Source organism: Tiliqua scincoides, chromosome 8 (assembly GCF_035046505.1).
Source record: "Tiliqua scincoides isolate rTilSci1 chromosome 8, rTilSci1.hap2, whole genome shotgun sequence".
Classification (NCBI taxonomy): domain Eukaryota; kingdom Metazoa; phylum Chordata; class Lepidosauria; order Squamata; family Scincidae; genus Tiliqua; species Tiliqua scincoides.
This window is the reverse complement of record NC_089828.1, coordinates 12,451,992-12,479,027: the sequence shown is the minus strand read 5'-3', so window position 1 is coordinate 12,479,027 and position 27,036 is coordinate 12,451,992. Positions and strand designations below refer to the sequence as shown.

Sequence of the window (27,036 nt, the reverse complement as noted above, 5' to 3'; positions counted from 1 at the left end):
GACCTCCCTATTATTCCCACTAGGCTGCACTGACAGCTTGCGAATGCACAATAAAATATGTCTGGATATATGAAGTGTGATGGCTTGGGTCGGGCTACTTTAGAGTGGGGCTGAAAGTACGTTATCAGTGTAATCTAGGAGTAGGAGCAGACCACATTCTCCGCTCAAAAAAGGCATGAACCCCCTATTAAAATTGGCCTGACAAAATGCTCCTCCATTTAGACACAGTTGTGGTTAAGAATATGTTTCTCCTTAAGAAAAAGTCATAATTAAAAAACATGAAACAAACAAACAAAGGCCCCTCAGGACATCTGCAGTGAAAGGTTTCGTCACTGACAATATTTTTGCACCCTTGTCTTCAGGGAAAGTTACCACAACCACTGCTTAGACCTAGGAGGCCCTGGACAACGGCCAGGATTTAATGTGACTCAGGACTGAGCTCCACCACTCATATTAAAAACCTTCGACCATATAGAGTCTTGTGTTGCCATTGAAATAACCACTGTTAACCCCCATGAGACTGAAAGCCAAGCCAGAGGGTGTAACTTCCAAGCCGGCTTGAGGCCTTATTCTTTTCATTGTAGAAATAAGCTCTGACAGTGGCCTCTCTTTCTATGAGTGCTTCTGTAGTTATTCATAATTGGGAGACCTTATTCCTGTTGTATTTTTATTGCTCTTCAGTAGCATGCTGGAAAATGCCTTCTCCTTTTGCACAGCTGCAGAAGTGCTGCATGACAAACAAGGGGAGGAGGTCTTGAAAAACTGTGGACCTGTAAATCTGCCAGCATCGTAAATGGAGGCATGTGACTTACACTGTGAAATGATTACTTGCGTCCAGTGTAGCCCCATGAATCTCTGATTTTGTTTTAAAAGAAGTAAGAGACGAGGCCTTTTGACTGCCCAAAAAAGCTGACTGCTGACAGCTTGGAAAAAAATGGATGGTCAGAGGGCTGGAGAACAAAGTTCACCTATGAGGAAAGGTTAACAGAACTTGGTATGTTTAGCCTGGAGAAGAGACGGCTGAGACACATGACAGTGCTCTTAAAATACCTGAAGGGCTGTCCTATGGAAGAACATAAGAACAGCCCCACTGGATCAGGCCATAGGCCCATCTAGTCCAGCTTCCTGTATGTCACAGCGGCCCACCAAATGCCCCAAGGAGCGCACCAGGTAACAAGAGACCTGCAAGGCCTTCTGGGAATTGTAGTTAAGAACATAAGAACAGCCCCACTGGATCAGGCCATAGGCCCATCTAGTCCAGCTTCCTGTATCTCGCAGCAGCCCACCAAATGCCCCAGGGAGCACACCAGATAACAAGAGACGTCATCCTGGTGCCCTCCCTTGCATCTGGCCTTCTGACATAGCCCATTTCTAAAATCAGGAGGTTGTGCATACACATCATGGCTTGTACCCCGTAATGGATTTTTCCTCCAGAAACTTGTCCAATCCCCTTTTAAAGGCATCCAGGCCAAATGCCGTCACCACATCCTGTGGTAAGGAGTTCCACAGACCAACCACACGCTGAGTAAAGAAATATTTTCTTTTGTCTGTTCTAAATCTCCCAACACTCAATTTTAGTGGATGTCCCCTGGTTCTGGTGTTATGTGAGAGTGTAAAGAGCATCTTCCTATCCACTCTGTCCATCCCCTGCATAATTTTATATGTCTCAATTATGTCCCCCCCCTCAGGTGCCTCTTTTCTAGGCTAAAGAGGCCCAAATGCCGTAGCCTTTCCTCATAAGGAAGGTGCCCCAGCCCAGTAATCATCTTAGTCTCTCTCTTTTGCACCTTTTCCATTTCCACTATGTCATTTTTGAGATGCGGCAACCAGAACTGGACACAATACTCCAGGTGTGACCTTACCACCGATTTGTACTACGGCATTATAATATTAGCCGTTTTGTTCTCAATACCTTTTCTAATGATCCCAAGCATAGAATTGGCCTTCTTTGCTGCCGCCGCACATTGGGTCAACACTTTCATCGACCTGTCCACCACCACCCCAAGATCTCTCTCCTGATCTGTCACAGACAGCTCAGAACCCATCAGCCTATATGTGAAGTTTTGATTTTTTTGCCCCAGTGTGCATGACTTTACACTTACTGACACTGAAGCGCATCTGCCATTTTGCTGCCCATTCTGCCAGTCTGGAGAGATCCTTCTGTCGCTCCTCACAATCACTTCTGGTCTTCACCACTCAAAGTTTGGTGTCGTCTGCAAACCTAGCCACCTCACTGTTCAACCTTGTCTTCAGGTCATTTATGAAGAGGTTGAAAAGCACCGGTCCCAGGGCAGATCCTTGGGGCACACCGCTTTTCACCTCTCTCCATTGTGAAAATTGCCCACTGACACCCACTCTCTTTCCTGGTCTTCAACCAGGTCTCAGTCCAGGAGAGGACCTGCCCTGTAATTCACTGACTGTGGAGTTTTTTCAGTAGCCTTTGGTGAGGGACTGTGTCGAATGCCCTCCGAAAATCCAGATATATAATGTCTATGGGTTCTCCCGCATCCACATGCCTGTTGACCTTTTCAAAGAATTCTATGAGGTTTGTGAGGCAAGACTTACCCTTACAGAAGCCGTGCTGATTCTCCCTCAGCAAGGCCTGTTTGATTATGTGTTTTGAGATTCTATCTTTGATGAGGCATTCCACCATCTTACCCGATATAGATGTGGGTAAGAAGGGACAGATTTGTTCTCTGTTGCCTCTGAAAGTAGAACTAGATCCAATGGGTACAAGCTGCAAGAGGAGATTCTGACTGCACATCAGGAAGAAATTATTGATGGTCAGGGTGGTTTTGCAGTGGAACACATTGCCAAGGGATGTGGTGGATTCTCCCTCACTAGAGATCTTCAAGCAAAGGCTCGACAGGCACCTGCTTGAGATGCTCTAGAATGGCGTTTCTCAACATTTGTCCTCTGCTGTACCCCTTCACATGGTCCACCTATTCAAAGTACCACTGGAAGTAACTGATGGTGTCATCATTGCCAGTTACTTCTGGGTTGGGAGGCCAGATGCGATGCAACAAGCACCAGCAGGAGGCTCAGAGTGGATGGGAGGGCTTTTCTAGTGCAGAAAAGAATGCTTTGGAGCTCTGCCCGCTGAACCAAGCCTGCTACTACTGCTTGTTGTGTCACGTTCCTTGCAGCAGGTGTCCAAGGGTCCCGTGAGTACCACCAGACACCACCTCAAGGACCACCGGTGGTAACAGTACCACTGGTTGAGAAACACTGCTCTAGGAGGATTTCCTGCTACAGGCAGTGTGTTGGACTAGATGACCTTGTAGGTTCCGTCCAACTCTATGATTCCACCAAGGGCGATTTACAGAACTTTGACCCCTGGTCCATCCTTGTCCATCCCACAACAACCCTCTGAGGTAGGTTATATTGAGAATCGGTGATTCTCATTGCTTCATGGCTGACATTGCTTCGTGGCTGACTGGGGATTTGAACCCAGATATTTACAATCTGACAGCACCCTCCTGTGCATGTTTACTTAAAATCAAGTTCCACTGGATAGTTGCTCTTACTTATGAGTAAATGTGCATGGGATTGCAGCCTAAGTCAAATGCTGCCAATTTAATATGGAAACTTAAATCCACGATTCTACCCTTTGGTGGAAAGTTATTCTGTTCCATCAGAAGAGATGGAATAATATGTACATTTTTTTTTAAAGAAAAGTATCTCTCCTATATCTTCTGTACAGAAAACAGGTGCAAAAAATTCATTCAGCTTTTCTGAAATCTCCCTTTCTTAGGCTTCCCTTTTATTTCCTCATTATCATATATCCAGCCACCTCCCTGGCAGTTTTCCTGCTTTGAGGTATTTAAAAAGAAGTTGTTTTTTTTAATTGTTTGCCTTGTTGTGTTTCGTCATGAGCTCCTCATATTTTATTTTTGCATCCCTTATTGTCAACTGACATTACTTTTGCCAGAGTTTGTGGGCCTTTTGGACAAGTCCTCCATTTACTGAAGGAGGACTTCTGGCCTTTTATCATTTCCTTGACTCTACTAGTGAGCCATGCTGGCATTCCCCTGAACCTGGTGATGAAGCCTTTCCTACTTGGTGGTGTACATTCCAGTTGAGAATATGTTATTGTGGTTTTAAATAACTTCCATGCACTCTGGAGAGATTAGAGTCTCTTGACTTTCAGCTTCCGTTTTACTAGTCACCTCATTTTTGAGTCTCCTCTTTTGAATGTGTCTGTGTTTGCTTCTTGGCTGTTTTTTTTTTCCACCTCGTGCGGGTTCCTCTCCATCTGCAACCACTCTGGCCTCCCTCAGAGCTGCCCTGAAGCCTGCCAATTTGTTCAGGCAGCTGGGAAGCTGCTCTCCACCCACATGTGCTCGAAGGAGGAAGATGGGCTCATTCAGTTGTTGAGGGCTGAGCAGAGACTCAAAGAACAGCAGAAGGATTGTCACCGAGAATGAATACTGGGGAGCGTGGAGGGAGAGGAGACTCTGTGGAAGATCCAGCAGTGGTTCATGGGCTGAGTTTCTCCCTCCCCTGCAGGAGAGACAGAGACAGACTAGCTTGTGACCAGGAGCTATAAAATCTAGGGAAAATCTCAGGAAAGGGGGAGGGAGCCAGCTGAGAGAGGTGGTGGAGACAGCACTTGGTACTATATGTGGCCCCTGGCTGGGATGGTGCCGCTTGGCAGCTGTGGACTTGGTCTGACCTGGAGGGGAGACAGAGGAGGGAAACTCAACAGTCAAGCTGAGTTGCTGGGGAGGAAGGGAGGAAGGCAGTCCTTGCTGAGGTGAGATACCCTGGTTTTTGTGCTGGCCTGGACCATTCACATGAGGGAGGAATTGAGCTCGGATGCAGCGTTGGGAAGAAAAACAAAGAGAAAGGCAGGAAGGAGCCCCCACCTCTAAGGTCCAGGCTTGTCCTCGTGAAGCAGAGCAACCCCTTCAGCAGCAAGGTGCTCTCCTATGCTGCTCACCCGATTTGCCTTACAGGCACAGAGCTGTGCCGGCAGGCCCTGTGGGCAATGAGAGTTGGCAGTGGCCCAGCCCTGCGGAATTACAATTGCTGCCAAGGAGGGACCAGGAAGGAAGGAAGATGATGCTGTGCAGTGATACTACAGTGGTGGGTTTTTGCCACCTTGATGATGGTGCTGCTTACAAATGGTGCATCACCTTCCCTCACCATAAGGCCGGGTCTTATGTCAATATGCTAGCTAAATGGTACCTCTAAATGAAGGGCAGCACATCTCTCGGTACCAGATGCTGGGGATAGGCAATGGGGTTAGTTATCCCCCCATAGCATATTAGCTATCACCAATATGCATGCTTGCTGCTTGTTGGAAGTGCAGTATTAGACCATGTGGGCCTCCGCTTGATCAGCCAGGCACTTCTTAAAGCTCAAAGTGTTTTTCTGAAATAAAAAAAAAACAGCTTTTAAGGTTTACTCGGTGTAAGGGAATGCTTTGCATTAATTTCACCTCCAGAGATGCATGCAACTGTTTGTTATTACAGCTTTTAGCCAAATCCAGAGGACTAGATTGGAAAGCCACGGCAAAGCTCCAGGATGTGCAGGTCAAGTTGAAGCTAAGCTTGGAGGAAATGCTGATAGTTGTCGAGGACGTGTTTCATCCTGAACCTTACACTACAGAGGAAATTGGGGAATATCTGGGAATTAGTTCCAAAGAGCTACGCACTCAAATCCTCAGTCAGAACACACAGGATGGTGAGTGCATGCTAAATGGGCTTGTTATGGTTGATGATGGATATTCGCATGGTTTATGTGAGGGAACCTGATAACAGAGGTGAAAATATCACAGAGCAGTTTCATACTTCCTGTGATGGCTCTAAATTGTAGGGCAAAAGCATTGATTAGCCATCGTGTTTTGACCTCTAAACTGAAGCTGAGAAAATGTCAACTCTGGGCCTGGACTGGAGACTTAAAATACAGCTCGGCTGTATTTGCCAACCCAATTGGCAGTGCTTTGCCCCAGTCTGACTCCTAGGAAATTACAAATGGGTCTACAACTCAGCTATGCTGCAGCCAATTTTCTCACCCCTGGCTTCACCCAACAGGGCAATTTAACTGAAACACACAAGCTGTCTTGCCTTTGTGTTCCCTAGAACTTTGCTTGCTCTTCTCAGGTACACACTGGTCTGGAGTTTTCAGCCAGAGACACGTTGTGAGTATGCTATGTTCTGAACTGGCTGCATGGCCATTGTAATTGCTGGCCTCTGCTCTGAAAATAGAGCATTTTTCCAAAATAATTAGTGGAATATTAGATCCAAGTAGTAAATATGTGTTGACTGAGACTTCCGCTTCAGACCCTCCCTCACTGATGATGCTGGCTGGGTGGTTTAGGGCGCAACCACATTCAGTTGTTTTGAGGGCAAAATGAGAGTAGTTTTGCATGCTTGAAAAGGACTGTGTGACATCTTCACCTGTACAGGGAACCTTAGTAGGGAACCTGAAGTCCAACTACACACCTGTTTGCCACCTGCACTGACATTGAGTAACCATGGCTAGCCAGCATGTTTTACACTCCCCAGGCAGGTTTCCCACAAATTCCAAGGAGCTGGAATTTGAATTACTGTACATTGTGATTAGTTAATGTCCATCCCACCTTTTCTTCAATAGGCTCATTCCCACCCACAGTCATTTTGTCCTCATAACAATGTTGTGAGGTAGGCTGACCTGGAAGATAGTGACCACTCAATGAACGTTATGTCTGCATTGGGGATTTGTACCTTGGTCTCCCTACTCCTCATATGATACTCAATTCCTCTGTAGTACAGTGGAGTAGTTCTCATGGTAGCATTTTGCACGTAGGAACTTTTATCAGGTGAAAGTGGCGTTGAGTTAAGGCTAGATTCAACACACTCATACCCTCAGCCCTTAGGTGCAAGAACTAACTGAGAGCCTAATCCTATAGTGCCCAGTGCTGACTGTATGCCTGCCCTAAAGCACTTTCTTGGTGGTAATGCATACCACCTGCGCTGAGGCAGCACCCCAGGAGGACCAGGAGTAAGTACAACCACCAAATAGCAGCAAGGCTTTTCAGGGAGGGGGGAGGAACTGGGTGGGTAGAGGGCAGAGGGAGGGAAGGATCAGGCCCAGATTGTGCCCTACATGGGCTTCCTCTGTTCTGCACCTGCTCAGTAGCAGGCACAGCTCCAAGGAGGCCCATTGGTGCCTTGGCGCTCCAATGGAGCCGCAGTGGTATTATCCAGGATAAGGGAACAAACATTCCCTTATCCCAAGGAGACCCGGGTGGCTGCCTCCGCAATCATAGGATACAGCGGTAGCCATTTCAGCGCTGCTGTTCCTCTGAGCACCAAGGCACCATAGATTGGGCTGTAAATGCATAAAACTCCTTCAATTCGTTTTAAAGGATGGCGCTGACAGGGTGTAAATTTTTGGTTCTGACATGGTGGAAACGTGATCAAAGCAAGTTTAAGTGTGCATGCCTTGGAAAACGAAAGGTAAAAGACCAGCTTGTTCCGTGAGACATCAAGCATGCGTTCTGAATTCTCTTCTTCGAAATAAATAGAGGCTATCTTGATTTTGATTACTTTTTTTTCCCTAGTAACTCTTGATTTAGGAAGTGCAGTTAATCCATTCTTATTTGCTTGCCATATATAAGTATTCCTGTCCAATATTAAATCAGCCAATCCCATATAGTTACAGTTGTTTGCACACTTGGAATTTTTCTAGAATCCCAACTATTTTTATGCTTAAAGCCAGAACTTTCTTTCTTGAATGTCAATATGTTTTATTACTACGAGTATACTGTAAGAATGAAAACCTTAACCCCACTCTGTGCTGTGCAGGCTGTATCAGTTGTGAGCTGGATTTTGAGTTCAGTTGGCCAACACAACTGAGATGGAAATCTCTCCCTATTCCTTATTCAGCTATATTTTCTCCAACATATGACCACAACAGCCCCATACATATCTTGCAAAATTGCCAGTATTTCGGAAATTATTTCAAGACATCTACCCCCTTCCACCGGTCAAATAAACTTGGCACCATTTTCAGGAATGTTACTTTCCTAATGTTGAGACTCTGACTTTATTAACACTCCTTAAAGGGTAACAGCAGATCACTGAATTCTTACACAACTGAGTGAGGGAAATGATAGACAGTTATGTGTAGTGTGGAAAAAAAAATAGAGAGAACTCTCCTCCCGCTTCTCAAAATCTTACAATTCAAGATTATCCAGTACGATTGGCAGTTAGGACAAACTTCACTTTTTACATGACCAGTAGTCTGTGCAACTCACCAACAGATATTGTGATGATTGCCACTAGCCTACATGGTTTGAAAGAGGAGTAAGAGGAGTTCAAGGAGAAGGGATTGGCTGGTTATAGGGAGTCTCCAAGTTCAGAGACAGTATATGCCTAAATATCAGGTGCTGGGGAGCATGTCTTGTTTGTTGGTCCTAGACCTCTGGTTCTCCACTCTGGGAAACAGGATGCTGGATTAGATAGACCTTTGGCGTGATCCAACAGAGCTCTTTGTCAGGGGTAAATTTTCAAGTATCAACAAGAATGAGTGCTGTGGGTTTCAACCAGGGGGGTCAGGCACTGATTCCTGATTCCCTGTGGCGTCATGGCAGCTGGTACAAGGAAGGAACTGTGGGCACTTCAAACTTGGTTACAGACATCACAGACTAGAACACTTCTGGTCTTGGGAACTGGGTGGTGTTAGCAGAGCTAAGGGATTAATTCAAGCAGTCCCAAACACAGCAGAACACGGATTTTAGTTGAGAGCTTTAGTTCACTGTCTTTATAGGTGAACAAAGAGAGAGAACTGCAGCTATTGTTACACAGGCAGAAAACAAGAAGACAGGAAAAGAAGCTAAGCAGAGGTCTAGTAAAAGTAGGAGACAGCAACCCATAAGCCTGTAACCAAGGAACAAGATAGGTGACAGCTCCCCCTACTGGCAGAGACCAACATTTGCACTTTTTCTGATTATAGGTGTGCACCACTTAGCGATGTTCAGATCAATGACTGACCACATATACAACAGCGGTCACCTTCCCTCTCTAACTGCCACATGCCTTGCAAAATCTCCTGAGGCAGTTGGACTTTAGGATTGGGCTGCCCATTGAATATTGAAGGTTAATATTTATGTGTTGGAAATGTGAAATTGGTGATGCAAATATGATACGCGTACATATGCAGTGACCTGGCATTCAGCAATTCTGGAAAATGGTTAGACCAGCAATTCTCAAACTCACTGGGAGTTTTAGAACTGCTTGTAAGTGCTTGCAGGGGCAGGGACTGGGAGAGTGGATGTGCTTCAACGGTGCCGCAGCGATTGCAGCGTGCAGACACCCAGAGGCTTGTCTCCCTACCTGGGGGGATCAGCAAGTGTCAGAGTGGGTCCGGGATGCCTGCAGCCCTCTCTGTGGGTCTCGACCAAGCAATTTATTGCTCCAATCTGCAGGTTGGAGCAACTTCCGGTTTACTGGGAGATGCTTGGGGTAAACCAGAAGTTGCTCCAACCTGCAGATCGGAGCAATAAATCACTTGGGGGAGACCCACAGAGGGGGGTGGCTGAGGGCCTCCCAGAGCCTCTCTGAAGTTTGACACCCCCAGGCAGGGCGACAAACCTCTGGGTGCCCACAGTGTCATGATCGCCGCCGGGGCACCCATTCATGGGTCTTTTGCATGAAGGGAGAATGGCCCATATTTTGCTCCTATGCTGGATCGCGACCCACCACTTTGAGCACCAGTGGGTTAATTCTTTGTATCACAGGACAAGGAATTTAGATTGGGATTGAGATCTGAAATTGTTCATGGTGAATTTTTTGATCACTGTAAGAACTGTTTGGGTAAGAAATTGGATGACTGCTGTATGTCTGAACTAAAAAGACTGGTTGGCTAGTGTTTTATACAGAGCTCACATAGATAAATGAATAAACCTTGTACATAGAAGTCAGTATACCAAATCTTTCTTTGTGAAATGGCAGTCTTTTATTACTTACTGGGACTGTCTTTATAGGTGCACGAAATTAGACCAGATGGTCTTTTTATATGGCCAGTTTTGTTATTATATAATTTGAAAGGTTTTATAATAATAAAAATAAAGGAACAACTACAAAGAAGTCCCAGGGAAATGTTATCGTATCTAGTGCTTGCAGATGTTAGTCAAGCAGAATCTTTCTTAAAATGTGGCGTGACTGATTTTTGTTGATAAGGACAACAAAAATGGGTCATGGAGTAATCCTGTTGTTTTCATTGGTACAAGAAAAAACTTAGCTAGAGATTCTTGTTAGTTGCAAAAAAGAAATAAGTAAATAAAATCAAAATCAGTTGTTTGTATAACCTTTAACTTGGGTTTAGAATGGTGTAAGTATTCTGAACAAAGAGGGTTTGGTCTTTCTTTGCCATATTTTTTCAGCATTTAAATACATTATACATTATTGCGTATTGCCAGGGGGATAGACGTGACTAGTTAATAAGTGACTTTGCAGAGACTTTTAAAGATTGTTGTTTCGTTCCATTCTTTTTTTTATTGAACTGGTACATTATACTTTCCTTTGTAAAAATAAAATTATTTTAGATGACATCTTCAATAATTTATGTTCACATAATTTGCTGGGCTCTCAAGGAGCACGCATGGAGTCCTTTGTCGCTCCTGAACAGCACAGGAACTCTGTTGGTATGGCTTGATTGTAAACAAGCCACACATGGGTGGATGGAACAATGCACCCACTTCCCATACTTGCGCCATCAGCCTGATAGGCAAGGTGATAGTTGTGGGGGATATTTACCGTGCATAGGCTTGTGGGAGCCATGATCTCAGATCACACAGCTGTGTGGCAGTAATGATCCATGGCAGACTGGTAATGAGTTTTGGGTGGAGCACATCTGTTCAGAACAGGTGGCTCATAAAGACTGAAATGAAATTGAAACCTGGATTCCGATTCATTCCAAAGTGCATGAATGCTGTTCACACAAATCATGTGTGTAAGCCTCAAAGGCACATTCAGTGGCACATGTGAAAACTCTTTGAGTCCCTTCTCAAGATTCAGTGTTTCAGCTAAATCCTTCCTAAGCCACTCTAGACATCCATCACCACCTGACTCCTCCTTATCCAACCCTCCTAGTCACTGCCAATCCCTGACCTTTTTGTATTCTTAATGTAAGTGCTGTGGATATCGACCCTATTACTTCTGTATGGCACCTAATACCCTGCTGGCACATAGCCTATTCTGTACAGTAGGCATCCTGTTTAACTTTGGTTGGTTGGTGCTTGTACATTCCCTCCTGTAGCCAAGGCAAACAAGCGGAACTTGCGCTTGTGAGGGTCAGCCAGGAAAAAGAAACAGAAGGGAAAGCTCCAAGCTTATGGAAAAGAAGGGCTGTTACTAAAAGTCAGGCCGAATTGGATGGGAAGCCCCTAAGGAAAGAAATCTGCTGAAAGTGCAATAACAGTGGGTACTACAATTTACGTGCAGCCACAGAATTGAATGATTTTATTTCAGAATCATAGAAAAAGCATGGACAGACTGTTTTCATCAGGTTAACATTCAGCAACAAAAGAGACGCCATGCTTAAAAGCATCTTGCTTAAAAGACAAAATTGGTTTGAGGCCCCTTAATAGTACTGGATTGTTTGTTTTGCAGGCATTCCCGGGGGGTGGGGTTTGGAGGAGGCTTCCTTGACTTTTACTTCTTGAGCCTTCCTTATTTCCATGCAGCAACACAAAGCTGTTTCCGCACAATCAGAACTGAGAGTTAGAAAGATGATTTCTGGCCCTTGCTACAAAAAAAATGGGACAAACACTCTTAATAAGCCTGTCAACTTGGCCTATTCAGGGGAAGACCTGATCTACCTCCTTATGACATTTGGATCCTACCAGTTGCTTTGTTGTAGCCTCTTTGCTCTGAAATATCAGAGGCTTCACATGCAAATCTTGCAAACCCAGGGCTTTTCCAGACCTGAGGTCTTTTGCTAGGAGGTTGTGGCTTTCGTTTGTTAGCGCTTCACAAGTGCTAAGTTGCAGTAAACAATATTCTCAGCCCCACACGAAGGGAGCTGTAGCAGGCCAAGTCCTGGAGCTGTTTCATAGTGTTGGCAATAACAACCCCCAGCCAAGATCACTTGCCTAGCAGCACTGAGCCCTAAAAGCTGTTAGACCTGAAGTCCAAGTGAGAACTCCCTATACCTATTTGTGGAGAGGAAGGAGTTCCTAAACCCCAAACCTGGACCGGCTGTTTAGATGAAGAGTCTGAATTAGGCTATACACCACTCAAAGGTATTCCTCTTCAAACCAAGTCCATTCAGTGGTACCACAGTGCACAGCTCCAAGCCTGAGCTCTACCTCTTTAAATTAATTGCAACTGTGCTTCAGGTGTGAGGTTTTGGAAGATATCAGGCTCTGTTAGAGGATATAAAGTTTAAAGCAAGATGGCCCTCGACCTTTTCTGAATATCTCCTGGGTTCTGCAGACATAGACCACATTTTGTTACCTGCCTCCACTTCTGGGTGGCTTCATTTCCGGTGGCAGCCCAGTTGTACGTGACATCATGTCTTGTTTTGCAACATCGGCAGGGCTGCTATGCCACCAGAATGTGAGTTCCGACAGCACAGCAGCCTATTAGGATTGGGTCCCAGGGGACTCAGTGCTTGCTGCTTCTTGCTGGCTTATGGACCCTGAGTTCAACAGGAACGGGGTCTGACATTTGGGAACCATCCGGTTCGTGCCACTGACACCAGCACGAGTGCCATCCACTCAAGAATACAGTCATGATACTCACATTTGCTTTGGCAAAGCCACAGTTTTCCAGAGCATTTATCCATTTGAGTGCTGGGAAATGGAGTCTTCCCAACATTGGGATCAGTTGCTGAGATAATGTCATCTGACCAGATTAGTGATGGCTGTGCCAATTCCCCCAGGGAAACCACAGTGTCTGGAAATGGCCTTATTAGAGCAAAACAGAGACTTACACCTTCTTTGTGGACTTAAAATATGGCACTTAGGAGAGCCTTAACATTTTTGCTTTCAGCTTACGTTTAGACTGTGAATTGTATGTTAAATAGCAGTGTCTGACTGCATCAGGACGGAAAACAGAGCTGGCTGGTTTTCTCTGCAAGAAATCCATTTGTTTTTGGTAGAATGTTTGAAAGCTGCCCACAACATCATTTTATTTGTACATTTGAGAGTCATATTCCTGAAAAGGGGATGGAAGTGGGGAGAAAGGTCTGCATTGTGTAGCAGCCAACGAAATTGGGTTTCTATGCAGACTTTGAGCTTCTAGGTGAAGGACGTCATCTTGGCAAAAGTGGTTGGGCTTGTACCCCAGACTTTTAGTGTTTTGTTTGATTCTCTACAAACAGTTTCCAAACTTACCGGGGTCATGGTACTCTTCATTCGCCATGGCCTCTTCTTCCTGGCTCTCCTGGGTGCCACCATCTTAGATTGCGCGAGAGGTTCTGTCCGCCCAATTAAGAAGTCTTTGTTATTTATGTAGCAGTATTTTGTCACTGGTGTTCTCAGTAGAACAGTACCCTGTAAGCCAGCTATTGTGTTGTGAATTTTCCCTGGAAGGCAAAACCAAAACCAAATCAAAAGCAGCTAGTTACCTGCTGCTTGATCTGTAGCTTTGTGTTCTTTGTGTTAAAGTGTATCATACCATGTTGTTTCACCATGCAGACTAGAATGGTGGCTTCAGATTGTTCTCCTTGTGCACTGCATTTGAACTGTGGAGTGGAAAAAACCTGCAAAAAGCTATTAAAGTATTCTTTTGAGTGCACTGTTAACTTTGTAAAAAATGTAATTTTTGTAAAAAATGTAATTTAATTCTCACCAGTTCACTTTGGATAAATTCTGAAAAACTGTAGCTATGTGATAGCAGCCTGAAAGTTTTTTGCATGGAGGTTATCTGCAGCTTCTGTCCATGCCTTGAAGTCCAGTGTCACCATCTTACTGCAGCTGCTTAGAAATTTGGAAAGTGGGGGATGTGGTGGTTACAAACAGTGTAGGTGGGCACTGCAGGTGACTGCTTCCACACCTTACAGGTGGAATGTGGTAGGCGTTTAAGTGGCTACAATGACCTCCTATTTGCAGAACCTCACCATTTGCTAGCAAGTCTGGCATTTTCCAAAAGCGGACCATTAGCAGCTGAATATGCGAAACACAAAGTACTTTAATTAAATGATATAATTTCTGAGTTCCCATTTGCTTGTTAAACATTAGGATTAGCAAGAGAGTCTCAGAAAGAACAATGCAACCCCCGTTTCTGTCATTTGGGGCTGTAATAATTGCTTTGAAAGGTTTACCCTCGATTAGAGGAAAATCAATGGTGGAGGTTAGAGAGTCTCCTTCTACAAGACAGAGTGCTGTTGAGAACATGCCTTCCCACTGTCTGGCTGGCAGGCGGGAGTCAAAAGATGAACCCCGTTGCCAATACGTAACGTGATGAGCTTGAGAGAACCGTGAAGTGCTTTAAGGTAATCTGGCCGGCGAAGCGTTGCTTCACCGAAGGGTGGTCTCGGAATCAATCGCAGCCTTTGGCAAGTTGTTTGCCTCCAAATTGAAGCCAGACATGTTTTCAGTTCATTCTTTGGGTTACTACTGTTCAATGGTGATTTACAAGGGAGTGTGAGCGATGGCAAACTCTCACGCAACTTCAGATATGTTCTAAACAAATGCACATTTCAAAAACTGCCCTGCTGTAAAATAATGACTTCAAAAGGAAAAGAGGCCCGAAAGAGGATTTGCCCCTCATTGTCCATCTCAGGATCACCTCCATCACCACCCCCCAAACATTCAGCAATGGCACACGAGCATTGCACAGTGCAAAAGTTGCTGAAACCAATTCATAACCTTGAGGACAAAATGTACTTCTGAATGGATTTGGTAAATTGGGAATTGTGTAAACTCCTTCCATTGTTCAATGACCCTTCCCAAGAGGGTCATTTCCATTTGGGGCACTCAGTTTTTCCATTTTTTATAGGTTTTAATCTTCTTCCAAAACCATGATGTATTGCAGCAACTGTCCTATTGGGTTCATTATTAACAGCAGTACGTTTAATATCAAGCCAAAGAATCCTGGCACGTCTGAAGAGATGCTGTTTTGTTCATTCATCACCACAGTCTTTTTTCCCCTCCCATTTGCTCCAGACTTACTGGGGGACAGTTTCTCACACAGTGCACTGTGAACCAAACCAAACCTTTCACTTTAAACCAGCTAACATAAAAAGAGCCCCGCTGGATCAGGACAAAGGCCCATCTAGTCCAGCTTCCTCTATCTCACAGTGTCCCACCAAATGCTTCAGGGAGCACACAATAAGGCACAACCTGTGTCCTGCTGCCCTCCCCTGCATCTGGCATTCTGAGGTAGCCTACTTCTAAAAATCAGGAGCTTGCACATGCCTATCATGACTTGTAACCTGTGATGAACTTTTCCTCCAGAAATTTGTCCAATCCCTTCTTAAAGGCATCTAGGCAAGATGCCATCACTACTTCCTGTGGCAAGGGGTTCCACAGCCTAATTACATGCTGGGTAAAGAAATATTTTCTTTTGCCTGTCCTAACTCTCCCCACACTGAATTTTAGTGGTTGTCTCCTGGTTCTGTTGTTATGTGAGAGGGAAAAAGAGCATCACTCTAACCACGCTGTCCATCCCCTGCATAATTTTTAATGTCTCAATCATGTACCCCCCAGGTGCCTCTTTTCTAGACTGAAGAACCCCAAATGCTGTAGCCTTTTCCCGTAAAGGAGGTCCAGCTAGGCTGAACCAAGAGTAATGGTGATGCATCTTGTGAAAAGATAAACTACTGCGTGTATCTGGGTACTATCTTTTGTCCCACTTTTCCACAAGGAAAGTCAAATTGGAGATTTATGTCATTTTCTGACTCCTTCATGGCCACAGGTTCAAGGATCCAACCTAATAGGCAAAAAACTCCTTCATTTTGGTTAAGGTCTCCACCTGGTCCTAAGACTAAGTTCCTGTTAGACATAATCAAGGTTCTTTCCTACTTCAGATTCAGTATCTAGTAAATGATCCAAAGCCCTTGTATCTTTGTGCTAATTCACGCATACATTTACATCATTCTTGGAGCTGCATGCCTGAATTCCTGCTGCTGCAACATACTGTCTTTCACATGATGTAAGATGACATGAATGATGTGTCATCTGATGTGGTATTTGATCTATGGCTATTTCACACGTGGTGGTCATCATGAATATGCTCATTTGGCCTCACCCTAAGAAACTAGATGTTTTGATATGACATGATTTTTATAAACTGGAATCAAGGGAAGAAATGATGTGTCTGAGTGGAGACTGGTGAATAGACTGATGTGTGAAAAATTGTTGTTGGCAACCTTCAGTCTCGAAGGACTATGGTATCGCACTCTGAATGGTGGTTCTGGAACAGTGTCTGGTGTGGCTGAAAAGGCCAATTTGACAATCCCTTCCACACTGGAAGCAAGTGCAGTCTGTCCCTGGTCTGTCTCCCTGGCTATGGGCCTTCCTTCTTTGCCTCTTTGCCTCAGACTGTTGGCCAAGTGTCTCTTCAAACTGGGAAAGGCCATGCTGCACAGCCTGCCTCCAAGCGGGCCGCTCAGAGGCCAGGGTTTCCCACCTGTTGAAGTCCACTCCTAAGGCCTTCAGATCCCTCTTGCAAATGTCCTTGTATCGCAGCTGTGGTCTACCTGTAGGGCGCTTTCCTTGCACGAGTTCTCCATAGAGGAGATCCTTTGTGATCCGGCCATTGTCCATTCTCACAACATGACCAAGCCAACGCAGGCGTTTCTGTTTCAGCAGTGCATACATGCTAGGGATTCCAGCTCGTTCCAGGACTGTGTTGTTTGGAGCTTTGTCCTGCCAGGTGATGCCGAGGATGCATCGGAGGCAGCGCATGTGGAAAGCGTTCAGTGTGAAAAATAAGATTTTGTAAAAGTAAAGATGATTGAAGAAGGGATGGAACAGTGTCTGAAGATGAAAAGCACTGAAGTATGTTTGTCCAAACCACCACAAGAGACATTGTGCTATCTTTTATGGTAGAAATTAGTGCTAATTTGGGGGCTGTCACAAGATTAAATGCAGACTGTATCAACTATGCACAGTATTTGCAACTATGGCAAAAGATCTCTGCTAACTATTTCAACCAAGGAGGCTATTTTGTTTTCTAGTTAAATGAATATACACAAAGGCTGCCTTATACTGAGGCAGCCCGTTGTGCATCTAACCCAATACTGTCTGCTCTGATCCGCATCAGCTCTCCAAAGTTTCAGTCTGGGGTCTTTCCTAGCTCTGTTACTTGAGATCCTTTCAAGTGGAGATGCAGGGACCTGCATGTGAATCTTTCTACATACCAAGTGTGTCCTCTGCCACTGAAATGCACTCCCTTCCCTCGAATATGTCAATGTTTTATTGTTGGAACGATAATAATCTTAACGCATTGCTAGATGCAAGAGGGAAATGGTTTGCACTTGCAGCAAGGCTTCTGCTGTTGCTGAATCCCATTTTACAAGGGACTGCACTGATAAACAATTGGTTAGAAACTTTTAGGCTGCAATCTCACACACACACACACACACACACACACTTATGTGGCAGTAGGTCTCCCTGAACTCAGTGGGGCTTACTTCTGAGTAGTCATGCATAGAATTGGGCTGTTAAGCCACACTTACTATAGCAAGAGGTCCCTGCTTTAGTTATGGTCTTCCACAACAATGCACGCACAGCCTGAGAGATAGCGGTGGGGCATGTATGTTTTCATGTGCTAGGCGGTGTGGTTAGAGATGAGCATCTGCTTCCACGCAGTGTTTTACACGTGGGGGCTGCCCTGGATGCCCTGGGTCCAAGCACTTCTCTTGACAGAGATCAGAAATAGTGCTTCCTTGTTCTGGCCTGAGACGCAAGCTCACCTGAGATCTCTTGAGCTTTCCTGGTTTCTTCGGCTCTGGTTTCCAAGCAGCTCCTGCAAAATGAAGCTGGAAGAGGCTCCTGCTTCAAACTCCTGGGTTGTGCCTTGAATCTCCTTGCCAAATCTTGCTGAACAGATCAAGATTCATGCCAAATCTTGGCTCTGTAGTAGGGCATCTCCTTTGTATGCAGACTGTCTCTGGTTCACTCGCTGGTATCTCCACATACAGCTAGGAAAAGACCAGCTGTCTGGGCCTCTGGACAGTTGCTGCCAGTTATTTTCAAGAGTATTGATCTAAACCAGGGGTGTCCAAACCCTGGCCCTGGGGCCACTTGCAGCCCTCAAGGACTCCCAATGCGGCCCTCAGGGAGCCCCTAGTCTCCAATGAGCCTCTGGCCCTCCAGAGACTTGCTGGAGCCCACAGTGGCCCAACGCAACTGCTCTCAGCGTGAAGACAATTGTTTGACCTCTCATGTAAGCTGTGGGGTGAGGCCTCACTCCACTGCTTGCTGTTTCACGTCTGTGATGCAGCAGTGGCAGCAAAGGAAAGGCCAGCCTTGCTTTGTGCAAGGCCTTTTATAGGCCTTGAGCTATTGCAAGACCTTCATTCATTCATATAAGTTCATCTTTAATATATTCATTAATGTGAACTTATGTAAATTTATTCAAATTTCAAATTTAAATTAATTCTTTTCCCCCCGGCCCCTGACACAGTGTCAGAGAGACGATGTGGCCCTCCTGCGAAAAACTTTGGACACCCCTGATCTAAACAAACCAGTGGCCATTCAGGCAACATCTGTATATACTTTCTTTGTGGGTCTTCTCCATGAATCCTGCCTGGTCTTTGTACCTGTTCCCTGCCTTTTGGCCTTTAACTTTCCCCTGTGACAGCAATGCCATCCCATGGCCTGGCATTCCTCCCTGATGGTGCAGATCAGCCCAGCCACATCCAGTCAGTATGTGCAGTTCCTCATCCAGCAAGGGAATACATGCATAGGAGCTGCTCCGTCCCACTTGCACATGCCTCTCCCTTGCTGCATTGGAACATATATCTTTTATACCAATACTAGAATGACTGAAAGAAATGAGAAGCGTGATGCCTAGATATTGGACCATAGATTTTCTTTTGACAGTCACTTCTGACAGTATCCTGCATTGACATTTTTCCCCCTTTTAATTTAGTGACAGCTTTTAAATTGTACCAGCGTGCCAAGCATGTGTACAGTGAAGCTGCCAGAGTTCTGGAATTTAAGAAGATATGTGAGGAGGCACCTGATAACGCAGTCCAGTTGTTGGGGGATTTAATGAATCAAAGCCATGCTAGCTGCAAGGACCTGTATGAATGCAGTTGCCCTGAACTGGATCGCCTGGTGGACATCTGTCGGTAAGTCTGAAAAGCCACCAAAAGTGAATGTCCTTTCGAGAGTGTGGCTTGCTCAGGATGCATGACATAATTTGCTTTTGTTTTAAAACGACAAGTATTCTTGTCTGTTATTGCTAGTCAAGGAAGACATTACATGATCAGCAGGTTCTTTGCACAAGAAGGAGTCTGCAGGGCTCACCCAAGCTCAGATTCTAAGCCCTTGCATGATGCAGAAGAGCAAGGCTACCCATACACCTTGTTGGAGGGGCAGTTTCGTACATATTCCCTCCCCTTCAACCGAGAAGTTCTTGTACCCAGAAAGAGATCTTGATCTTGATCTCCCTTGATCTGCCCTTGATCTCCCTACCACGAGCATTTCATATTTGTTCATGGCCATTACTGTCTCAAGCAAAATCAGATTCCTGTAGTGTTAGGTGCTGGACAAATTAATAGTAGGACAATGGCCCTTTTCTGCAGATGATCTAGTGGGAGCCTACACAAGAGATTTTAATTGGCCTTTTTTGCTGAAAAGTTGCTCTTAGGCAACTGGCTGCTATTTCAGGGGCATTTCCAGCAATGGAAGAGAGCGCTGGTTGGTACATTGCGTTAATAAAGAAAATGCAGTGAAATGGCACCTGCAGTCTAATTTTGTCCAGTACCATGGTCTCTCCTAATTTTTCATTTGCAACTGTACATAATAATTGCTTGCACTAATGTCCTTATGTTGGCTTAAGCCAGCCTGAAGCACAGTGCTCTGGAAAGAACCTGAATGATTTCCGTGTGGCCATACAGAATGGCTCTCATGCGAGGAGTGTTTGCCAGGAAGTGCTGGCGGTTTGGTGCTAAGTAGCTAAGTGACTATTCCCCCTCTTAGGATATGTTGTCACAGTGTATGAGGCCCTGGGGGCTCCAGACATGAAACACTGGCAAAGCTGGTGAAAGAGATAATTATTTCAGCATCTCCAAAGAGTGCTGGGATATTTGATACAGCAGGGTAGTGCTTATATATCTGCGGTTTGTCTTCATGGCTTCATGAATCCCAAACTAACTAACCATACAGATTGTATTAAATAATACCCAGATTCTACAGTAGTGACACCAGGGGAATGCCACAAAAATTGCAGCCTATGCAATAAAGCTGCAATGTACTGCTTGATTAAGCATACTTAAAGTACTGTTGACTTACAATGGACCAAATCAGTAAGACCCAAATGTGAGCAACTGGATATTGGCCTGCAGCCTGTGCATTTTTAAAATGAGGCAGTTCCTAACTCAGTGAGTTTCACTCCAAGCTACTAAATTGGTGAACTTTGCCTCACTTCCTGAGACTATGCAATCCTGTAACACTTTCCTGGGAGTAAGCCCCATTGAAGACCATTGGACTTACTTCTGCATATGGTTGTGCACATGAAAGCCTGACATCCAGTGTGGTAACTTAGCTGTATGATTGCTTACAGCAGTGGTTCTCAAAAGTGTGAGGCTTGTTTCAGTAGGGAAGTAATGGTGTGGGCCTGAGTATCAGATCTGCTTGCTGTCAAATTGGGGGTGGGGGGGCAGGGAAGAGCTGAACAGAGCAATGTAACTCTGTATATTCCAGAGAGCATACACATTGGGGGAGGGCAAGTTTTGGGCCCCTTTTGTCTCAGTCCCATCCTCAGCCATTTCAATTTCTCCATTGATTCCTGGTGCCTAATCTTTTGCTCACTGAGAGCCCAATCCTGAGCTTTTAGTGCCAGTCGTACACCAGCGCCGAGTGTCACAAACGTGCTATAAGGCAGGCCTGTGACACTCAACATGGATCAGCACTGGTGCTGGCTCAGTGCCAGTTCATGCTGAGCCCAGCACCAGCCAGAAGCCCATCATCAAACCGAAGAGTGTTATGGAAGAATATAGCATGCATTCCAGTTGAAGGCAAATATGGATTAGGTAAATTTGATAAATAGCAGGTGGATGCTTGCCTGTGATCCCAACTCATGATCCCATAATTCAGTTCCCTGTGAAATTTCTATGACATGTAGTGGGAAAGATAGCCTTGTGTTTCCACCATCTTACAGCTGGTTATTCAAGACATCTGTCTCTAAAGAGAGAATAAATTCAGACATTATGCCAGACTATGATTTAGGAAGGTTAACTATGGTTTGGCATAATGTCTGAATTGACAAATGGTAGTTACAGCTGTTAATGTGTCTCCAGATGCATGTTGCAAGCAGGTGTTTTGAGCAGATGGAAAAGGAAAACAGGCAAATAAGTGTAAATTATGGTTTGTGCATTTGGAAGCTTGAGCCATGGTTTGGGTTCTCAGCTATGGTTAATGCAAACCATAGTTTGGTGATATACCCGAATGAGCGGAAGTGAGAGGTACAGCAATGCCTCCAGTTTAGGGGCAAATTTAGAGGAGGAATAAAAATGGGGTTTAGTCGCAACTGACTAACTCTTTGCTGTATAAGATACAAGTTAAGCAACACAGAAAGTAATAGAGGTAAAAGCTGAGATGAGAACGTGTGATTAAGAGCATGCTGAAACAGGAGAAATTTCACTTCTGGCAGTCATAGGAAAACCATGAAGGATAAAACCTGACATTTGTCCAAGTTGCTTCAGATTTTTCTTCTCTTAAAATTTACCATTAAAACTTAATGACAGCAAGAACTTCTGACAAGTAGGTTGCTTGTGACCATCAACTTGAACACTCATTTCAGCCTTATCTCATGCAGAAGATATTTCGGTTAAGCAACAACTGTATTTTATTCTGGTTTGTTCCAGTGACGATAGAGACCTTTTCCCCCATGTCCTTTTAATGCCTGTCATTGATTAGGAAAGCTGACTAGCAAGAGCGTTTATGTGATATGCTTATGGTAATAGGCAGTAATGGCAGACATTAAGTGGCTTTTGTACACAATCATGCCCAGCTGCTATGTATGGGTTTCAACAATCCTTTCCAAAACAGCATGCCACAGCACTGCTTATGTCTATCAGATTCTAAGCTCTTACAGGGTTTTAAACTGTGAAGCAAAATCTGCATGCCCAGATGTTTTGGGGTTTTGCCTGCGTGTTTTGCTTTTGCTAAAGAGTCAGTGCCAAAAATTAGAAAGGGATCCATAATGACAAAGGTTTGGCATGCCAAAATGCTTAGTTGCTAGCTGGTCAACACTTCTTTTTTTTAAACCAACAGATTTCTCCTTTTCTCTTGACAACTCTTGTTGTTTTGCCTATTATTTGGGAAAAAACTATGGGAGTCATTAAAAAGGAAGATTTATTTTTTTTCCTCAAAAACAACGTGAAAGCAATTTTAATTCTGATCTCAGCTACATTGTTGGGAATTACTTCAGATTTAAATTGGAGTTGGACTTTGAATAGAGGGGATAGGCGACTCAATCCCTAGCACTGACACGATAAATTCTCCTCCTGACACTTGCACCAGTTTGGCACCCATCTTCAGACTTATATCTGTCCAGGGTCAGTGCCTTTGTTGCACCTTCTATTTCTGAACCTCATGGGCAGGGTTAAAGAAGGGGAGAAGCAACAGTATACTTTGGCCAAAGGTGGGCCTACCAAATAGTAACATCCAGCTGTAGTAACGTCTTTCCAATCACCTTCCAGTTGTTCATATAATATTGAAGCCATTATTTGAACAAGCCTGAAGTGGGAAAGCAGTTTGCCTGCAACCTAAAGGGGTCAAACTTTCCATAAATGCAGACAGCAAAACCCTTTACTGGGTTGACTCTTGGAGTGTTGTAGCCAGCATATGTGGATATATTTAACAGTGGATTGGTTTGGTGATATTACTTTGGTTTGGGGGAATGAAAGAAAAAAGATATACCTTTCATTAATAGTGAATGACTCAAGTTGTCATAAATGCTCTCTAGATGACTCAGCATTCCCTTTTGCTGACTATTGTTGTGAACAGAAGGAGTTGGTAAATCTTGACAGAAGGAAGTGCCTTTTTCTGGTGATCAGAACTGTTCAGCATCTGAACTTCACCAGATCTGAAAATTTCTCTGAAGATTACCAACAGGGCAAAAACTTACAAATCTTCAATAACAAACACTAGTAACAAATTACATCCTTTTCTTACGTGCTACATACACCCGACTTCTCAGGCAGATTCTCTATCTAGATATTAATAAAATGCGGATGCATTTGCGAAATCTTGACGTGTGAAGCATGTATCAAAAAAGCACTTTAAAAAGTGTACATGTACTTTTAAGCATCTGATCAGCAACTAAGTTTTAACAGAGAACGTATCTTTTTCTGGGATAGGGTTGAAAACCCAGTAGCATTGGCTCTGCCCACTGACACCCAACTGTGGCAGAGAGACGTGGGAGGAGTCTTTGACTTGCTCTTCTTCAGTATGTACAATATAGTAATCAGGTTTTGGGAGAGCACTTCCCCATTTATAATGTAGATCATTTGCTCATTGCAATTATATCTCTGGGAAAAACGCTGACAGAACCTCTGTTGCTGTCTGATTGAGGAAAATGGGTTTAAAGTGCCATTTTTCTGTGCATTGGCTTATGTGGGGGAAACTAACTGAGGGTGCAGTCCTAACCAACTTTCCAGCACTGACATAAGGGCAATGCAGCTTTGAGGTAAGGGAACAAATATTCCCTTGCCTGGAGGAGGCCTCCCTGACTGCCACCCAACTGCAGGATGCAGCACCTGCCCCATTGGCACAGCTATCTCAGTGCTGGAAAGTTGGTTAGGATTTGGGCCTGAGTTGTATAAGAAAGAGATCCTTGCAATGTTATAGTGGGGGCCAAATTGAAAGCCCTTCAGTTGGCATTCCCCAGGCTCCCATTGCTTATCCTTATTTTAAGCTTTTGATAATGAGAGGAAATCCAACCTGCTTGTGCCCAGCATTCAGTGTGTTCCATAGACATATTTTATGTAGCATCACTTATTCCCATTTTGTTTTATGGTTTCAACTCTCTTTTCTTGTTTTTGTTCTTATAGGCAGTTTGGAGCAGTTGGGTCACGTCTGACTGGGGCAGGCTGGGGTGGCTGCACTGTGTCAATGGTTCCTGAGAACAAGCTGGAGAGATTCCTAGCTAATGTGAAAGAAGCCTACTACAAAAATAACAACCAAAGGTCAACGTTGGAAGATAACAGCCTGTTTGCTACCAACCCTGGTGGTGGAGCTATGGGGTTTTTTGAGGCCTAAAGAATCCACATTTTAAAATGACTTGAGCATTGGGAAGCTGGCAGCCCTTCCTGTTCCGCCTTTGATAACTTCCTTTGCTGATTTTCATGATGATGAACAATAGCCATTATCCAGGTGTATTTTCCAAAAGATAAAAAAGTTCTATTCATCTTTCTATTGTATTTTTCTTTCCTAAACTATGACAACACAGATAATCCAAAATTTTGATTTCTATTCAGATTTTGCAATATAAACATTGATTATCCAAAGCCCATTCTTAAAAAAAGAAACCCGATAGATTAAAAAGTTGGTCTGTCTTACTGTTTATTGTCCTGACATATACATTTAATACCAAGTATGTCACTAATAGGTGTAATGATTCAGCCCAGTTTTGTTGTGCTGTGAACGCCCGACTCTTTATCTGCTAAATTCACGCCACTGGAATTGGTTTGTTGTTGCTTCTTTTCCTGTTCAAGCAAAACATCAAAATGAACTGTTGAGTTAATTGTAGAAAAGTAATAGCATGCTTGAGGAGATCCAATGCAAGGGACTCTGCTCCTTTAGGTGGGGTTCCCCTGTGGGCCCAGAGGAATCTCTGGCTTCATGATGCCAGTCGGGAAGAATTTTTCTACACACCAACTACTGGAATACATCTGGCAGTCAGCAGCTGTAGCATAGCCCAGCTGCTCCAGGACCCATTTGGCTTGATCTACAGGAAGCCCCTTGGTCTCCAAGATTGGCTAGATAAGCCAAGAGCAAGCTGTCAGCATAGATAAAAGATAGTGTGAGTTCCCAGGAAAACGTCAGCAGAGTAAGAACTAGAGAGAAACTGACTGTGGGAGTTAGCAAGATTCTTTTGGGGTATCTAAACCTGCCTTATTGCTTTTCTTGGGAAAAAACTTTTCTTTGTAGTCAATTCAGGCAAGTACTCAGGGAAACCTAGAGAAGGGGCGACTCTGTGGAATGCCACAGCCTCCATGTGTCAGAGTGCCACACTGTACACTTAATTGGGCATGAGCTCTATAGAAGGCTCTGCAGGAAAGTCCTTCTAACCATTCTGGTGAATGGGCATGTGTGCCAGCTGTGGCATTTGTAGAACAGTTACTTCCCCAACAACTGGGAGGACCTGAGGCTGAGTGGCAAAACCAGAAAATCAGTGGATGAATTCCAGATATTGCTGCAATGTTGTTGCACAAGGGTATTGGAAAGGTTGGGTAGCAAGAGCAGATCAGAGCCAGATTCTATGACACCCTGCTACTTATTTTAAAATGGAAGGAAAGGAAGAACTCTCAGGTCCCTCAGTAGCCCTAATTCAATGGGATTTACAAAGGATGAAGCTTCATAAGCAGGCTAAAGCTGGTGCATAGCGTTCTGATGTACTTGGTCAGCCCTTTAACTTTCTGTCCAGCGGATTTCTATCTGTAGAAGGACTTACACCAATTTGAATGTATAACTGAAGAGTGTCATGCGAAACAGAAAAACACAATTTTCTGGCTGATTTAAAATGGACCAAATGGCGCATGAAACCAAACAAGCTTTCCCATTCTCATCTAGACTATTAGATTTACCTGAAGACTGAAACCACATACCATTTCGTTGATCAATTTCTCTGTTGTCAGCCTGAGTTCAGTAGGCCTCTTGGTGACTGTTGCCAACAGCCTGGGAGTAGAAGACAGGGTACTGTATATTATAACTGAATTTGGAACTGTGTGTCCAAACTGCTGCCCATTTGTAGACTTCCACAGTCTTTCTCCTAATTTAATCTGCAAGTGATGGTTCACTGTGTCATTTTGAATTTCTAGCAGAGAAGCGGAGCAGACACAATGTACAGCTTTTTCTCTTCATAGTTCATCATGCTGTGTGGTGAACTGTGTCCCAGATATATGTCTGTCTGTGACCAGAACATAACTTTTCTTGAAGCTCCTGACTCAAGCCAAGAAAATAACTTTTGCCAATAAAAATGTGCCTTACACCATCTGGATTTTAGAATATACCCTGTCCAGTTTATACGCGTGAAATGCCATTTTTCCCTTATCATGTTTTTTGAGGGTGGAGGGGAGGCTAGGGAAGCTGGAACAAAATTTATATCTCTCTTAGCAAACATTTGCACCTCTTCGCCATCTGCAGTTGTGGCAACTAGCTGCACCTGATGAAGAGGCCAAGGAGCAGAGACTTCTCCATCACCTCCTCCTCCCCTTCAACCACCATCTCCTGAAGTGACCATTCCACCTGATCACTATGTAATTTTATGATGTAACAGTATGAAAGACTTGGTACTTGAATGTGCTGATTTTCTCTTTCTCCGTAGACTGTAGGTCATTATTTTCAACTGTAAACACTTTATCTGAAAGGTGTTGCATACATGTAAGCAATCAAGAAAATACTTGGTGAATTGCTGAACTCAGAGGAATTTACTGGAAGAATAATTAAAAGGAAAAAAACACAGACAGGGAACAGTTTCCTTGGAGAAACTGTTTGTCATGTTAAAAATGTATTTGTCATCATAAAAAAGGACAGTTTTAATATCAGAACAAACTCTTGTGAATTTTTCTTTCTCTCATACATTGTTTCATTTCTCAGCTGCTTTCAATTTTATATATTTTATATTGTTTAAAAATTAAGAGTTTAAAAAAGCAGCCACATCAGTTCTATTAGTCAGATCCATACGATTTGTCCTTAGCAAT

The 27,036-nt window shown here is 44.1% G+C and overlaps 1 protein-coding gene across 1 annotated transcript in view; it reads left to right on the top strand.

Moving 5' to 3' along the window:
- Nucleotides 1-26,797, top strand: part of GALK2 (galactokinase 2) — a 64,045-nt gene extending 37,248 nt beyond the window's left edge. The window contains exons 8-10 of the mRNA XM_066636210.1: nt 5,478-5,688; nt 19,035-19,236; nt 24,166-26,797. Coding sequence (XP_066492307.1) covers nt 5,478-5,688; nt 19,035-19,236; nt 24,166-24,373 — 621 coding nt within the window. The 3' untranslated portion in view covers nt 24,374-26,797. The remainder of the gene's footprint in view (nt 1-5,477; nt 5,689-19,034; nt 19,237-24,165) is intronic.
- Nucleotides 26,798-27,036: the final 239 nt, after the last annotated feature.